The 17,837-nt window shown below is 38.8% G+C and overlaps 1 protein-coding gene across 1 annotated transcript; it reads right to left on the bottom strand.

Moving 5' to 3' along the window:
- Positions 1-1,136: 1,136 nt before the first annotated feature.
- Positions 1,137-17,732, bottom strand: PLAA (phospholipase A2 activating protein). The gene is made up of 14 exons (XM_066569252.1): positions 17,548-17,732; positions 15,211-15,404; positions 14,184-14,284; positions 13,980-14,100; positions 13,481-13,648; positions 12,300-12,435; positions 11,629-11,798; positions 9,977-10,134; positions 8,699-8,918; positions 6,645-6,713; positions 4,990-5,061; positions 4,051-4,152; positions 3,296-3,460; positions 1,137-1,845 (listed from the first exon to the last, which is right to left on the bottom strand). Exons 1-14 carry the CDS (start codon positions 17,694-17,696, stop codon positions 1,283-1,285), a joined length of 2,388 nt encoding a protein of 795 aa, XP_066425349.1. The 5' UTR covers positions 17,697-17,732; the 3' UTR covers positions 1,137-1,282.
- Between the last annotated feature and the right edge of the window lie 105 nt (positions 17,733-17,837).

A 17,837-nucleotide genomic window follows, 5' to 3' on the forward strand; every position in this document is an offset into this window, starting at 1 on the left:
GTCACAAAATTCTTCACATCTAACATAGGCAGGTATCATGGGGTGTGGAGTTCATGTGCCAGAATTTTGCCCCTTTTTTCCTGTTTTCCATTTTATTAGTCTAATGAAAAATGCAACTTAAACATTGACCCTCTTTAGCTCATCTTAATTCTGAACGCAATTGCAACACTTGCAGTAGTAGAAAATAACATTTCCCTTTTCAGCTGAACATCTTAGATCTGCTGGAATAAGTTGCAAAGTATTATTTTCCCTGTCAACAGTCACCACAGTTACGAAGTTAAAGCTGCTTCATAAAACTTGACTTCAAATACATGCAGTTTACAACAGAGTATTTCAGTTGTAAAGAGACCTGACCATTTCTGGACAAAAATTAGAGCCCCTTATCAAGGACAATGTCCAAATACCTCAAAACACTGGCAGGCAGGGTACATCAACCACCTTTAGGAAGCTTCTTCAAGCTTCTCCTGCTCAATCTCTTCTCTAGGTGTAGACGGCTCTCCCACTCTTCAAAATGACCTATTTTAATAATCTAGATTTTACAACATAGAATAAGACATCTGCTATTAACCAGTGGGGTATTCCTGTTCTTAAAAATTAAAAAGTCAAGTTAAAGGCTTCTCTAGAAGTTCACGCCATTTTACAAGCTGCAAGATACAAATTTATGAGTGAAACACAATATCCATATGGCAGGTAGAGGTTCTGCCCCTCAAAAAGTCATCTAGCCCTAGGGTTAAAAGACGTAAGAGCCATAAAAGTTAAGTTTCAAAAGGAAGTGGAGAAAGCTGCTGAAAAATTTCCTTACCAGGCTATTTGACAAGGGTTAATATTAACTTAGGTTAACTAATAAGCTTGTGAAATGCACTGCTGAACTTAAGGAGATCTCAGGGCCCCTCATCCACTGAAAAAAACCCCACAGTGAAGAAACAGACGAATCATGCTGGAACACAGAATGTGTTTGGGGTGGGTGCCAGAGTTGACAGTCACTAAATAACAGCCATTTCCTACCTTTCTGTCTGGATGACCTGTAAGTACTGATATAGTTTGACTTCTTGGTGTCCTATTTTTATCTGAGCAATGTCCAGACTCCTTGCAAAGTTTCTGTGCACTGATCACTTCAGAAAAGCAGTCCAATGACAAACAGTGAAAAAAGTTTTATTTTTCTGTATCTTGCAACAAGTGTAATTAATCCACAGTATTTTCCCAAGTATAGTCTGTCATAAAATATGAACAAAAGCATCTTTTTTTCTACATATACTGTCTTCCAAGTGCTAAGAAAAAATTATTATAACAGATTAAGAACAAACCTACAGCATTCTTTTACTTTAGCTGGTTCTGATACAGAGGCATACTTTTTTATTTGAGAATCAACTCCCAGAGACTTAGCTAATTGCACAGCATTTGTATCATCACTGATTAGCGTCCCAAGAGCCACAAGCAGTCTAAAAATAGCTTCAAGATCTTGAACAACTTCCATAACTGTGCTGATTACTGATAAACATTGAGCTTTGCCCTCAACGTTATTGACTTTATGTAAACATACAGCATAGTTCAATGTCAGTGTGGCCAGTGCAATGTGGATGTTCTTATTGCCTGATTTTGTTTCTATTGCTTGTGTCATTATTTCATCCCTCTGTTCCATCATGAGCTTCTGGCCTGCATGGCTGACAAAACAATTGCAAAGAGCTCTAAGTGCCAACAGCTGGTTTGCTTGTTTGCCTTTAGGATTCAGAAATTTAAGAAGAAGGATGATAAACTGTACATGCTCCTTTTCACTGCAGAAGTTTTCATTCACAGTGGGATGCCTGACAGACAATCTAAGAATGTCTAGCGCTGGAAAGACAATATCTAAGAAACAAAACAAAACAAAATTATAGTATTAATACTGCATTATGTGTAAATTTATCAGTGAGTTTCTTTCAGATGCTGACCTTCTTAGCCCTGCAGTTTTGGAAACAGACACTAACAGTTTCATGCGTAAGTAAAGCATAAATTGTTTCACATTCATAAAGACAAATATTGACAAATCCATTCTAGTCACGCTTCAATTATCATTAAAAATCCATAATCCTTAATTTAGGATTAACACAGGGCTTTGCAGAAAATCTTATAATTTTTTCTTTGTCTAAAATCTCAAATTGATAACACTGAAGTTAAGCACAAGATATGGTAACTGATCCAAAAAAGTCTCTGAAAGCTGCAAGTTCAGTGATTGAACACCCCTACATAGACAGCATCTCCTTTGTCCTCATTCCATAACTTACAGTACAGTATAGCTACAAAACTGCTTACAAGAAAAGAAAATAAAAAATATGTTCTCAACTGAAGAGCTAGAAATCATTGTAAGGAAACTGAACTGAAACCTTGTAATGTCCCTCCTTTCCCATATTCTGAATCCATATGTCTCCTTGTATCTACTACTGGTATCCAATGCTTTCTACCAAATCAAAGCTGAACCTGCCCAACTACTTATCTTATTAGAGGTTTTTTCCTGCACATATGCAGAATCTTCAGAATTAATACCTTGTACAATACAAAGAGTCTGGAAGGTATGACATTGGCCATCACCAGCTCCTCTTTATGCAAAACACTGTTTGATTAAGTGATATTATAAAATGAACATGAATTTTAAATAGTGAAATGTTTTTCCTATTAGTAAATCTTTAACTGCAATTTTAAAAAAGTGGTTAATTGTAACCATTCTCAGATATTTGTATATGCAAAGAATCGTTTCTTCCAGAATGTGCTGTAACAACCAAAATAGCTTTTCCAATCCATCAGTGCTGACAATATTATTAAATGTAATTATATCACCTGTACTTCCATTCTTCCAGCATGTCATTTCACTAATGCAGTTTTGGTCATATAGCATAGCATCAGTAACTTCTTCTCTACCATATTAAACCGGAGCTACTTTTGATTTTTTCCCCCCATAATTGATCTCATAATTTCATCTCTCATTTGGTAACAGCTTAGGATGCCAAATTTGCACTTCCTTACTCTATTTCTGGACAAGTCTCACACTTTTTTGAGGATGGCCCTGCTAATGAAATAATCATAACTGACTTTTATATCAAGTTTCCTCTTTATGTTAATTATTTTGCCAACAAAAATTGACAACCAATTACCAAATTTGCCCCTGAAGCTGATCAATGCTGTCAGCACCTTTTATTCATCTTCTCTTTTCTACTTGGACTATCAAGTCTTTGGGACTGACTCAGTGTAACACACAGCATGACGAGACTTTTCATGGTGAAGTACCGATGAGATGACGCAAAAAACAATTGTAAGAGTTTACCTTCTGGCCAGTTAACTGCTCTCCATAAAGTCTGAAGTTGCTGTGCTGTAGGTGTTTCCGTAGAGGTGTTACATGTTGCAGACAGTAACTTTTCTAGGGTTATCAAGTCATCTTCAGTAAGCTTATGTTCTTCAGCTGCACTGCCATTAAGTTCCTTTAATTTGCCTATAATACCAAAAGAAGAGGCACAACTTTCCCAAAACAGAACCTTAGAAATTGAGATCTCAACTGAAATGCTACAAAAGCACTTTATAAACAAATAGCAACTATTGCAATTGATTGGTTTTGGGGAGGTAAGACTTTTAAAACATGTTTTCCAATTTGACAATTTCTCATTTCAAGATTTTAATTATCACAATGATTGCTACTATTAATTCCACTTTAACAATGCGACACAAAGATTCAGAATTTGTAGAAAAATTTTAGAAAACAAAGATAAAAATGCAGAAAGGAGTCATAAGAACAATAGAGCTTTCATAACTGAAATACAATTTATTTTTGCTCTTTTATTAAGTAGTAAAAACAATAAAGGTGTATGTTCTTAGTGTGATCACAATTTTTTTATTTTTACTTCAATCATGTGATCATGTTTTGCTTATGACATGTGCTATATTCAATCTTCAGTGTGATTTAAAAACCAAAGTATTAGATTAATGTAATGGATCTAGCATTAAGGAAATGGTTTTTAAAAAGCTCAGTTAATCAAATTATTTAAAAAATATTTTTAAAAAAATCCTTGATATTAAAACACTGACCCAGTATCTGCGTAGGATTGGCCTGGTCAAAGGTGACAGCATCTTTCTTCGGAAAATAAATATTTTCAACTTTAGCTGCAGCTGACTGGTAGGCATCCATTCCTACAGAAGGGCAATACAGAGCATTCAACAGTGTACCAAGGTGTCTGATATGGAATGATGTCCTAGCAGTAACTCTCTACTGCTGGACATTACTCGGAAAAATATCTCTTGAAAAAAACCCTGAATGTCTATGCAAACAGCTGTCATTTCTTACATTATTTTTACATTCAGGGGTTAAAACTGAAAGCAATATCTTCACAAACTGTTCCCCCCTCATGAAAAGTTTACAAGTTGAAATTATTAACAGTCATTTCTTAATTATGTGAACTAAATACATAGTCACTTATAGCAACGGCTATTGTAGTTAACACATAAAAATGGCAAGGATCTTTTTAGGAAAAATATCCCTCTTGCCCCTGAAATCTTGTATTTTTTATTATTTTCATAATGAAACTGTTTACATATTAGAAGATTTGCAGACATGACCAAGTTAGGGCACATGCAATAGTAGCCTGAAATGTCTTTTTTTAAGGAGCAATATAGAGCTTTTATCATCACCCATAATGATTTCTTAAACTCACAGGTCTAGTGGCTGATATTGTATAATGCCCATTAACTATATACCAGTTTCTCTGATCAACAACACAACTACTAGGAGATCAATAATCCTCTCAGATTATTATTATTATTATACATTTTAAAGCTTGTGTGCATGATTCCTGCATGCAAAGGAAGAAGGCTGTTATCCCTCTTTTATGATTAATTTCAGAGTATAGCAGCTTCAATCTGCTATTTTTAATAAAGTATGAATTTGCATCAATGCAGAATTCATGTCAGAGAAAAAAAACCAAACCCAACAATCAGGAATGTTTTTCACTGGCAGACATTGTCTCTTACCTGTAAATGGATCAACCCCCCCCACTGGAGGAACTGTGTTTGATGCTGAACCAGGAACATAGCGACCAGCTCCTAACAAAGATGTCAAGTTTTTAAACACCACCACCAATAAAGAGATTATGTATACCTGTATTTAGTTACTACTTTTCAAACAAAACTATTAAAAATTACTTTTGTGCACTAAAGGAATTATGAAGTAATGCTCAACACCTCTTTAAGGATTAAATCAATGCCTATGTGCGGATGTTGGTGATGACAGCATTCACAAGTTGTGAGCCCACAGCTGGGAGACACTGTGTCATCACTGTGGGACACTGTGGGATCTCTGGCACTCACAGGTGAAGAAGGCTACAGCACAGCAGATACCTTATCCATGACAAGTTCCAGCAGGAGGGCACACTGCCCTGGCAGTGTATCTCTTGTGCCTGAGCCATGAGTGGTCTCTCCTGTGGGAGCTGGACTCTCTTGCACTGAGGCCTCAGTGAGGCCTCCATCTGCAGAGACCACAGAGCCACAAAAGCCATAGAAGAGAAACAGCTGGACACAGAAGGCTGGTCAAGACTGAGAAGACTGAAGGCTGTGAGTTTTTGTAACAGCACAAAGGCTTCTGCTCTACCTGTGGATCTGCAACTGCAGAGCAGGCAGTGAGCGCTCTGGCACTGGTGTGGACCAACACCCAGCAGCGATGTGTTAAGAAACTACAGCTGAAACTACACCTCCTGTCTGCAAAAACAGGAAAGGCAAGCAGCAGTGATGGGAAGCAGAGTAACCTCCTGCATGGTAGGGAGGCACCTGCCTATGCATATGGCCTGGTAACTTGTGAGGTACGTGTCTGCTGGAGAAAGGATTCAGGATGCCAAAGAGACACTGCCAAGCCTTGCCTGGCCTTCAGACTGTTACCCCACTACTCTTCCACATGGCAATCAATGGTTTTGCCAAGGAGGTCTTGGAGGATTTCAAGTGTGATTAGAGAACTCTGAGAACAAGGCTGAAGAGTTCAGGCCATTTCTTTGTTACTCTGAACAAAGCAGAAATGCTTGAATACAAATATACTTATCAAGTGGGTCTGCAACTGACTGCACAGCTGGTTTTGCAGCCAAGATTTTGGCATCAAGTGATTACAGGAACCTCTTTGAGGACTAAGAGCTCCTAATCAGGGATAGGAGAAGTCTGCCGATGCAGGGCTGGAACTGGGAATGTTTTTGCAAACAAGATTACAAAATTAGTGAGGAGGACTTTACAATAGCTACACCAGTGAGGATCAGAATATAAAGTATGGGGTGCATGGTACGAACAAAGATCATGTAAAAAAACCAAGTAAAAATGAAAATGGAAAACTACCTCTATGAATATACCTGATCTTGTGTGGTTCATGAGTATGAAGTCTGGCAAAACAAAAGGTTTAGGTCCTTACTCTTCTGCTGTAGTGGACAGAGTGACATGAGGCAGACCCAACAGCAGAGGGCTTACCTCTACTGAACAGATCTCAGTATGCTTTGCAGTGGCAGAGCCCACCTTACCAGGCTCTTCCACACTACTGCCCCCAACAGAGAACTGTAAGAAACAGCTGTCTGGGGCTAAACATGTAATGCAACAGAAAACGACTGAAATGCGTATCTTAAGTGCTAGCCAGACAGATATGAATTTCACATTACCTGTAAATGGGTCTGCTCCAGGTACTGCACTTGATCCAGATGAAGAGCCTGGAACATAACGTCCAGCACCTAGTCAAACAGTGAGAAAAGCAATGACTATTAAACACACCTTGATGTTATTAAAATCCAGAGGGGGGTAACAAAGCTGGTGAAAGGTCTGGAGTGCCTATCCTATGAGGAGTGGCTGAGGGAGCTGGGTTTGGTTTAGCCTGGAGAAGAGAAGGCTCAGGGGACACCTTACCTCACTCTACAACTTCCTGAAGGAAGGCTGTAGCCAGCTGGGGATTGGCCTCTTCTCCCAGGCAACCAGTGACAGGAGGAGAGGGCATAGCCTTAAATTGCACTGGGGGAGGTTTAGGTTGGACATGAAGAAGAATTTTTTCACAGAAAGGGTGATTAGATACTGGAATGAGCTGAGCAGGGAGGTGGTGGAGGTGTTAAAGAAAAGACTGAATGTGTGGCACTTAGTACCATGGTCTAGTTGACATGGTGCTGTTCAGTCATAGGTTAGACTTGATCTCAGAGGTCTTTTCCAAACTAATTATTTCTGGGACAACTGCAGCTCTCAGATTTACATATAAACCAACAAGCCTGTATTCCCATTTTCAGTCCCTTACAAGAAAAATATTTAGCTCAATTATTTTAATGCTGTTTTCTTCTAAAATTCATCTTTTTGAAATTAATTGAATTAGCTTGTTTTGTAAATGTGATAAGCAGGATGTAATTGATTAACAATGGTTTAGCTTGTCAGTAATCAACTTGTTCTAGTTCCATTTCCTGCCTGAAAAAGGTAATTTATGTATTTCACATTTATGTATTTTGACTAATTCTCTGGCTAAATTTTTGTATTTTATTAATTGCCTTAACAGCATCTGGCACTTCTTGTATGAAAACTGGACCTTTTCTTCACTGGAAAAAAAAGACTAGACTGGCTTGATTAGAATTTTGCTGAATATTCTTTGTTTTTCGGATTTTTTTTCAGAACTATCTGTGCCTTTGCCCTCAATCATTTAAAGATATGAAAGTATCTGCAGAAGAAGTTCAAGAGCTACAACACTTAAGTCTGCCTGGGCAGACAATTCTATGAGGCTCAACAAGGCCAAGTACTGGGTCCTCCCCCTGGGTCACAACAACCCCGTGCAGAAATACAGGTTGGGGGCAGAGTGGCTGGAAAGCTGCCCAGAAGAAAAGGACCTGGCAATGCTGATCATCACCTGCCTGACCATGACCCAGGAGTGTGCCTAAGTGGCCAAGAAGGACAACAGGATCTTGGCTTTTATCCCAGCAGGACCAGGGCTGTGACTGTCCCTCTGTACTTGGCCCTGGTGAGGCCACACCTCAAATCCTGTGATCAGTTCTGGGCCCCTCATGACAACAAACACATTGAGGTGCTGCAGGCAAGTCCAGAAAAGGGCAATGCAGCTGGCGAAGGGTCTGGAGCACAGGTCTTATGAGAAGCACCTGAAGCACCTGAAGGAACTGGGGATGTTTAAGTGGTGCAGGTGGACCTTAGTGCTCTCTACAAGAATTTCAAAGGTATCAAGGTGGGCGTCAGTCTCTTCTCCCAGTAAAAGAATGCAAAGAAGTGGTCTCAAGCTGTGCCAGGAGAGGCTTAATTCGATATTAGGAAAAAGTTCTATACTGGAAGGGTGGTCAGGCATTGGAATAGACTGCCCAAGGAAGTGTCTGAATCATCATCCCTGATATATCCAAAGAACTAAGTGAATATGAGGATATGATTTAGGGGTGAACATGGAAGTGGTCAGTTAATGACTGAACTCAATATTCTTAGAGGTCTTTTTCAATCTTAATGATTCTATGATTCTATGGAAGAGAAATGGATTGGAACAACCATGGCCAGAGGATGGTGGCCAATGCAACAACATTTACTGGAAGCCAGCCACTGGTGGTGTACCCCAGGAGTCAGTACTGCATCCAGTCCTACTCCACATCTTCACTAATGATGGTGTCGAAGATCAGTCAGAGTGTGCTGAAGACACAAAACTCGGAGGAGTATCTAATGTCATCACATAAGTTTAATATTAAATATTTACCTGTAAATGGATCTGAAAATTGATTACTTGTACTCAACAGTGTTTGCCCCTTAGTGTTGTCCATAATAAACTTGGCCACCTGATCCAGAAACATAGGATTTAGATCATTCTTTTGCAGGAAGTTGTATGCAGTCAGCCAAGGATCATCAGTGATGTTATATGGCAGTTTGTAGGAAGGCCCATTTTCATTTACATCAATGGTGAAAACATAGTCATATTCCTTTAAGTGGAATAAAAATAAAAACACATTAGAAGTCTTCCAGCACTTTTTACATAATGATGTATTAAATGTAGTCTAACTTGAGCCTAAAAACTTAAACCACTGCTACTTACAGAACATATCAGCAATACTCTCCTGAGAGACTGCAAGTAAACATTTGCTGATTTAGGGTAAACACTAAACATTACTTAGCAACAGCCAAAACAGCAGTGTGTTGTAACACTGTTGCTATACTATATCCAAAACACATAGCATTGTACCAGATGCTAAGAAAAATACAAACTCTGTCCCAGCCAAAATCATCACAGACTTAAACCTATATTTTCCAGAATTCTCTGCTTAAGAAGAGCAGAGTAAAACAACATATCATTGTAATGAGCGTGCAGATATATTACAAATTACAATGAGAGGTCACTCTCATTGACACCTCTGGCTCCCTCCAATGCTATAGAGCAATCAGATACTTCAAGAAATTTGAGTCTTAAAAGCACACTTCTAATGCTAGCAAACGACTTCCTAATGCTTCTTTAAAATCTGTGAGAGTGAAAATCAGTATTTTGGAGGCATTTCTTCCGTGGTGGACCCTGACAAGCTTTTCTGTGTATGTTTCAGTAAAGGAAACATTTTTCAGCTTATATGTCTTTAGGTCAGCTTACCTTTAGGTTCAATAGTTACTATAGAGAAGTGGTACAGAAAGTCTGGTGCCTAACATTTTAGGTAAGCCTTGCATTACAAAGTTCATTTCCTTTGGGACGGATATTTAAACTAACTTCTCAAGGTATTAACAATACATACAATAGAACTTGACAATTTCTCTACTAATGGTTTACCTTTCTCCAAAATAATTTGTGCCCATTAGCTTGCTCATTTTACAAAATATGTTTTGTAAGTAATAAACTGTACTTACTTACACTTCTACCTCTGAGATCAAAGGTAACAAAAAAGTTCCTGTTTTCTAATACAGATATTTTTTAAATACCTGTTTTCTAAATTTTATTTTATCTGAACAAAGACCAGTTACTTAGGAAAGAATGAAACAAATTAAAGTTTGCACATACCTTTCCTTCAAATAAAACTTTTCCAGACGTTTGTTGTGTGGCTCCAGAAGAACCAACAACATCACCGATCTTTATCCATCTTCCTTCACTTACACTCCATTGATATGCTTCTACTTTCCCATTATCTTTAATAAGCCGTGTCTGTCCATCTCTTGTTCCTGTAGGCAGGAGTTCAAACAATTTCAAGGATATGATTTACTTTAGGAGAGAAAAATATTCAAATGGTGCTCAGCATTAAAAATTTAAAAATAGTTCAACAACACTTGAAACAAAAGCACAGGAATTAAGCAGATATATTGTTTAACCCCAGATGGCAACTAAGCACCACACAGACACACTCACTGGCTTCATGGTTGGGGTGCAGGAAAGAATCAGATGAATAGAAGTGAAAAATCTGGCGATTGAGATACAATTAAAAAGGTAAGTCAAAAACTACATGCACAAGCAAAGCAAAACAAGGAATTCATGCACCACTTCCCATGGGCAGTCAGGTGTTCAGCTGTCTCCAGAGGAGCAAGGCTCCATCAGGCTCAACAATTCCCTGGAGAGACAAACGCCAACACTCCAAAGCCCCTCACACTCCATACCCCCTCTCACTTCCTTCTTCTTCCCCCTAGTCTATATTATATGCTGAATGGTATGGGGATATCCCTTGGGTCAGTTGGGGTCAGCTGTCCCAGCTGTGTGCCCTCCCAGCTCCCTGCACACCCTCAACCTCCTCACTGGTGGGATGGTGAGGAGAAGCAAAGGCCTTGGCCCTGTGTAAGCCCTGCTCAGCAATAGCAAAAACAGCCCTGTGTTATCAGCCCTGTTTTCAAGCACAAATCCAAAACAGCCTCATAATAGCTACTATGGAGAAAATCAACTCTATCCCAGCAAAAAACAGACAAAATACTACATCTCACAACAAGAATATCAGCTATCTTAATGAGCATTTTACAATTATGGTAACGGTATCTGCCAGCCGACTAAGTGGCCAAACCAATATTTAGGTCAAGTACTTTAGAAGTTTATCAGCTTCTCAGTGAGATACCAATTAAGAAAAGTGGCATTCTCCCATAGTCTAACAAGATGCAAAGTTTCATATGGATCTAAGATCTATGCCACTTCCTAATCATAGCCAAGGGCTGAAGTCACCGGTTACTTCACCTTGGGAAAAAGTATTTGTCTGTTTAAGAATAATGTTTACTACTGCTTCTACTGCATTCTCAAGTACCTACAAAGTGTGAACTGAGTCCATCAAGACCACTTTTCAAGCCAAAAGCTAAAGCAAAAAATTTGCTTTAGCAAATTTCTACTTTTATTAAGAAAAAAGCCTGCATATTCAGTATTCCTTTTACAAATTACCTGTTTCACATACTCTTGGTGCAGCTGGCAGAACAGATAGAAAATATCTCAAACATAATGTAGCATCAATTCCACCTTTTTCTAAATTATCTCATAGGAGAATAAGAAAACCCCCAAAACCAAAAAACCTTGAGTCCTGTTTCCAAAAGAATCTGTGAAAGGATACTAGAGCCAAATTAAGCCATTTCCTTCAGTAACCCTATCGAAAGGGATTAAAGCTTTAAGTTTGGAAACCATCAGAAGTTTCAATACCTCCAACCAAGATTTGGAGGCACCTCTGACATGACAGAAGTATAGTAACTTACCAGGATCCTTAAGGTGTTCTCTTCCAGGAAGGTCATCAGCATTGATATCTCCTAAATCACCAGTTTTAGGGTCAATGGATGCTTGGGCAAGCTCATTTTCAAAAGCCTGAATCTCTTCAGCACTTGCTGTACGTTCCAAGGACTCTGTAAACACCCTAATAATTCCATCACTGAATGGAGAGAAAAGATTCAAATAGAAATACTATTTTAAATATCACAACGACTACATAAATTCTAGTGGTGACTTCTATGTCACAATAAACCATCACTATTTCCAACTACCCCTCCCAATTATAGCTATGAAAGGAATTCACTCTCATACTAAAACCATACAGAGAAGGAATCAAGCAAGTAACCCAGTCTTCAGAATAATTTTAAAGTCAAGATACAATATGCTTATGCAAAGTGTTTTTATACCATGTTTACTAAATTTATTCTCAAGTCTATTCATGATTTACCACATTTCCAAAGAACTCACTCTACCTCTATGAAAGACATAAAAAAATTACTTCTTGGATGTAGTGTAGTGCATGTTTAAATTTAACACACATACACTCTGATGGCTTTATTTTTAAATATAAATGAAACTGACATCCAAAGTGATGCTGGCAATTTCTTCAAGGATTGTCAGATTTGGATCTACAAATATATTGAAAGTAAAATTGGGATACCTTGCACCAACTACAATGTCACCATTGTCTAAGACACAGCAGCACCATACAGACTGAGCTGGGAGTCTGATCGTTTGAGCACATTCCCCTTGTTTCCAGATTCTAAGAGATCTATCCTCTCCTGTTGTTACAAAATCTGAAAATAAAAAGATAAAAAAAAGTTTTGAAGTATATTTTTAGCATACTGTGATAATGGATGCTATTCTGAAACTGGGTATCTAAAAATCACAACAGTAAAAGAATCTTTCTGCAATTTAGTACTTCTCTCAATTACAAGTAGAGATTTTTTCTCAAAAAATCCAAAGTGCATAAATTGCAGATTAAGGAGCCAGACAGTGAATAAAACTGTGCCCAAGACAAAACAGATCCCTTCATCCTTTAAAGGTCTTGAACAATTTTATAATCATCATAGTTTCATCTTGCACTATAGTTGCTTAAGTTCGCATTTGTTTCAAATTGAGTTTTGGAAGGTAAGCCTGCTTTATCAGGAAACACACATAAAGCAATTTTAAAAGTCTGCAAACTCCTCAATGAGGGATTTTAAGGCATAGGAAGTCTACAATATATGTACTAACCCATGTACATGCACTTGACCTATTGAACAAATGTGCAAGTGTCCAATAAACCCCACAAAGGTTGCTGACTTGGAATTTCTTCTGCAACTGGCTCAACAGTTAGTTCTGAACCTCTAAATCTCTAACTCTGAAAACAAACGTAACTAAGCCTCATACCATGAAATTCTTAACCTAAACTACATATAATGCACATTGTGGAAGTATCTAAATTTACATTATCTCAAACTGGCATGCCACATATTACTATTTTACTACTCTGCAACAGCACTGAAATACAGGTGTCAGCTAAGACAACAGTTTTGCCTATTGTTTCATCTAAGTTTTACTTAAGCCTTCAATTAGCCCTAACCCAGGACCTTTTATCCCACATACTGCCAGAGCAATTTTGACAGCAGTGCAACTTGGAGTCAATCTCAATGTATTTTATTTTTTTCTTCCACCTAGTGCAAATAGGTGTATTTTCTTACACCTATTTGCACTAGGTGCAAGAAAAAAATTAAACGATACTGGTGTTCTTCAGTTGTGGCAGTGGCACAGAAAATCAGAACACACACCCTCCCATTTCATTTTGAAGAATGTTGTGTAACAGTTGGGAAGGAATCCTACCTTTACATCGAGGGAAGACAGAAATGCTGTATATGTAATTTGTATGTCCATAATACACCTGCAGACACTCGCCAGAGATCTGCCATCTTCGAACACTAGCATCATTAGCACAGGAAAGGAACTCCATTTCACTGAGAATAGCTAAACCTCTCACACAATCTTCATGTCCTTTACAAAAGGAAGAGAAAATTTTAATGCAGTTATTGTCTCCATTAGCAGCAGTATACCACTTCTGTATAGCTCACATCTAAATCCATGCAACAAATCTTTGTGGGAACAGTTAAAAAAAATTAATTGCTCACAATTCTGTGAAAAATATCTTATTTTTTTAGAAGTCATGTGGCCTCTGGACATATAACTACTTCAAAAAGTAGTTTACTTTCAAAATCCTGCCTAAATATTGTTCAGTTTATCCATGCTTTTGTAAGATTTTAATGTTTGTTCTCTTTTGACAAGAACAGACCACACCAATGAAATTATCAACTGCAGCAACATTTACCGGTGAATGTTCTCTCACATCTGCCTGCCTTCCACAGTTTTATAGTTTTGTCAGCTGAACCAGTCAACATTAATCCTTGTTCGGGAAGTATCTTCACTGCCCATATTGCAGCTGTGTGACCCTGCAAAAAACCCAACATTGTTAAGACATGTCAGAATCAAATTCAGAGTACTTATTTCACATTCATGTAGAGGAACTTCATACCTGTAATGTCATCATACATCTGTCATTCAACCAGACTTTTGCTGTTGTATCCCATGATCCACTTAATAATGTGCCAAATTTCCCAGATGAAAGGCTGCAAACTGGAATGAACATTTAAGTCAGAACTGACAAGTATCCTGCACTGTCACAAATCTTAAGTAATTTCAAGAGATTCATTTAAGAGGATTTATTTTGGTATTAGTAGCATATTTAGTGTTGAGGAGTCTAGAGAAGAATTAAGTGAAGTGTACTTGCATTGCAACCCAGAAAGAAGCTGCTTAAAATTCTCTTAATTTTAGGTTTAAAAAATTGAAGTATTTTTGCCACTCGTATTTTTATACTTCTCTCAGTCACAGATCTCTTCTCTTGGACTAGAATATGATGACAAACAGGTGAGATAACTAGTCAAGACACACAATTAATGTAAATGTGTAGTTTTTAAGAAAAAGAAAAGTTTTGTCTATAGGTATTAATTTATGTTTTCAAGAAGTTATTTCATATGAAAAACACTTAGCTCACCTTCTTGGAGGGCAAAATACTACCACCATAAACGGTGGTGAGATTCAAAGATTTAGTAGAAAGGTAATCTGCAATTTACACACTGTAAAGCTCTGTATTTAAAGCACCAATTAATATTAAATACTCATCTAAGTAACAAAATAGGCAGAGGAAGTTTATTTAGGAAGCTCATTTTTTCCACTTGTATCAGCTTTGACAAAAAAATTAATACATGAACAACTAAAGTGCAATTCTTGACAAAAGGGTAATCGTTCTGTGAATTGCCAGGAATTTAGAGAGACAGTGAAAGTTCAAACATTCATCAGGACAAAGTTGGAAGTCCTTGCAATGAATGGTCACTGCATGATTAGGATTATAAAATCCTATTTGCAGAGAACATAATTAAACAGTTTGCTACATTATATACCAAATAAATCAAAACTGAGTTTCATAAATTTGAATTAATTTCCTCTCTAATAAATCACGTTAACTTTTATGTAAAAATCTCCAAAGTACAATTACTACATACCTGTGTTTTTATGACCCTTAAGGACGTAAAGAGGAGCTGAGTTGTCAACTGTGAAAATGCAAATATTATGATCATTGCCACCAGTTGCAATCAGCCCACGAGGATAGAGGTCACTTGGAGGTATGATGCACACGCAAGATACAAAATTTGAGTGGCCGCTCATACAGTGCATCTCAGTAAAACCCCTGTTAAGACTTAAACATAGATGATAATCAGTTTAGAATCATGACAGAAACTTTATTTCAGTAAATTACAGCTCTTATTAATTAATAACTATGCTTGCCTTGTGCTGAGTGAGTACTATAGATGGCCTAGAAAGAATGAAATTTAAGACAAAAATTACATCCCAGAATTCTTCCCCATACACAATACTAAAGCTTTCCACTTATTTTTCAATGCAGTGATAGGCCTGGGAGGACTTTTGTTCTTACTTGCTCATTGGCAAACACTCTGCCAAATTTGATCAGAAATAGCTACAGTTTGTCTTTATGCCATCTTTTTTTGGTCTGAAAACTCAAATGTATGTCCAAGTACATGCTAAAGTAAGAGCACAAAAATGTAGTTTACTGCCAGCCAAGTGTATTCACTGCCTCTTCACTAGGAGCACTACAGAGGAATAAAAATTAAACAGATCATAACTGACTCAACCAGCACTCTCATTTCTTCCTCCTCAGCCAATCTCAGCAGTTACAGCACTAATGGAAAAAAAGCTACTTATTCCCATAGAATAAACATGTAGGTAGTGGTGTTGTGTGCTTGTTATGTTTTCCTGTATTTATTCCCCCTCCCTCAAAAACAAAAGCTATCATATGATATCATACTGTTATCCTTCAAACCCTAAAGCCTGGCAAGCTTGAAATATGTAAGGAAATCACGATACTCTTCTAGATTCTAAAAGATCTCCCTTTAAGGCACAGAGAACAAATCATAGGAGCAACATCTCTTCTTGGAAAACCTGAACCAAAACAGCACACAGCAGTGTCCTCACCCACTGAACCCTGACTAATGTAGTTCCTCAGCCTTCAAAGCAGAGAAGCATAATCAATATCAACATTTTAAGTTGATACAAGTAAGTTATGTCTTCTTCCTCACAAAGTTCTCAAAAACTGTGGGTTAGAACTAGAATTCCTTTCCTCCTGCAAATTTCTGTGCAATTTAGCAAGTTCTTTGTCTTGTGATAAGAAACTTAGTAAGACCCACTTAATAAGATTAGTTTTTCTTCACCTCAGTCGCAGAGCTCCAGAGATCAATATGAAGAGACATGTAAGCACTCAGCAAATTTGCCAATTATTTCTATGTTACATGAAGGCAATGGGAAGAATATTCATGTCCAGTAACTTCAGAATACAGATCACAATACACAACTCTAATCTGGGAGGAGGTACCTCCTGTAGCTTCCAGCAATACCCCACATCTCCTACACACATTGCTTAGCAGTGTATCTGGTCTGCTTCTGGTCAAGGTAATATGCTGAAAAATTCACTCTGTGAATTCAACTACACAAATTAGTAGGAGACATATTAGTAGAATATCAGAAAAATTAATCTTGGGGTATTTTTTCTTTTTCTATGTCTTTGTGTACTTAATTTTCTGTACAGTTTTTTGTTCATATTCCATTTTACTTTTAAAGAAGCTTGTTTAACAAGGGTGAGAAAGGATGGGGGTTTTTTATGTGCTTTTTTTCAAAAAAAACCCCACTGCCTTATTGTCAAAATAGCAGCACTGTTACTTAGCAGGATTACTTGGGCACTGAATACCATGAGGTAGAAACAACGTTATTAATACCACCTAGAAAATAAGATGCCTAGAACTAATGACATTGTTCCCATTTCCAAAGCACACTACAACATCGATGTGCAGCAAACGGCTTTAAAACATACAACTTTCCCCAAAGGCATGCAGAAGTTAGGCCTGCTCAGCCTGGACAAGAGAAAATTATATGGAGACCTCATAGCAACCTTCCAGTATCTAAACGGGCCTACAGGGCCCCTGCAGAGAAGTTGTGGATATCCCATCCTCGGGAGTGCTCAAGGCCAGAATGGACAGGGCTCTGAGCAAACTGTTCTGGTGAAAAGTCTCCCCTCCCGTGGCTGAGGGACTGGGACTAGCTGATCTTGAAGGTCCCTTCTAAACCTCTAACGTGATTCTCGACAAGTGACAATGCCAACAACGAGCGCCGCCTGTGAACAGGCTCCCGCCGCCCGCCACCTCTCTCGGCCCCACCGATTCTGCCGGCAGCCCCTGAGGAGAACTCAGCTGCACGGACGAACTCGGCGGGGCACGGGCGGAGCCACTGTGGCACCACCTCCACGCTCTCCGCCGCGGCCCAGCACTCACCCGTCAGGGGCCCAGACTCGCGCGGTTCTGTCCCGCGAGACAGACACGAAGCTGCCTTCCGGGAAGAGGCCGCGAGTGAGGCCGCGCACGTCCTGCCCGTGCCCCAACAGGGAGCAGCGCAGCCGGAACGTGCTGCCCTCACCCGCCATGGCGGCAGTGGCGGCCTGACACAGCACGGGCCGCGCGCCGCTGGAAGTCGTGCGGGAAGTGGCGTCACAGGGCGCGCCGCCGGACCAAGGCGAGGGTCCTTATCCCGGCAAGCACCGCGCTTCACGCAGGCGGTTGTGCCC

Source organism: Molothrus aeneus, chromosome Z (genome assembly GCF_037042795.1).
Source record: "Molothrus aeneus isolate 106 chromosome Z, BPBGC_Maene_1.0, whole genome shotgun sequence".
Taxonomy (NCBI): domain Eukaryota; kingdom Metazoa; phylum Chordata; class Aves; order Passeriformes; family Icteridae; genus Molothrus; species Molothrus aeneus.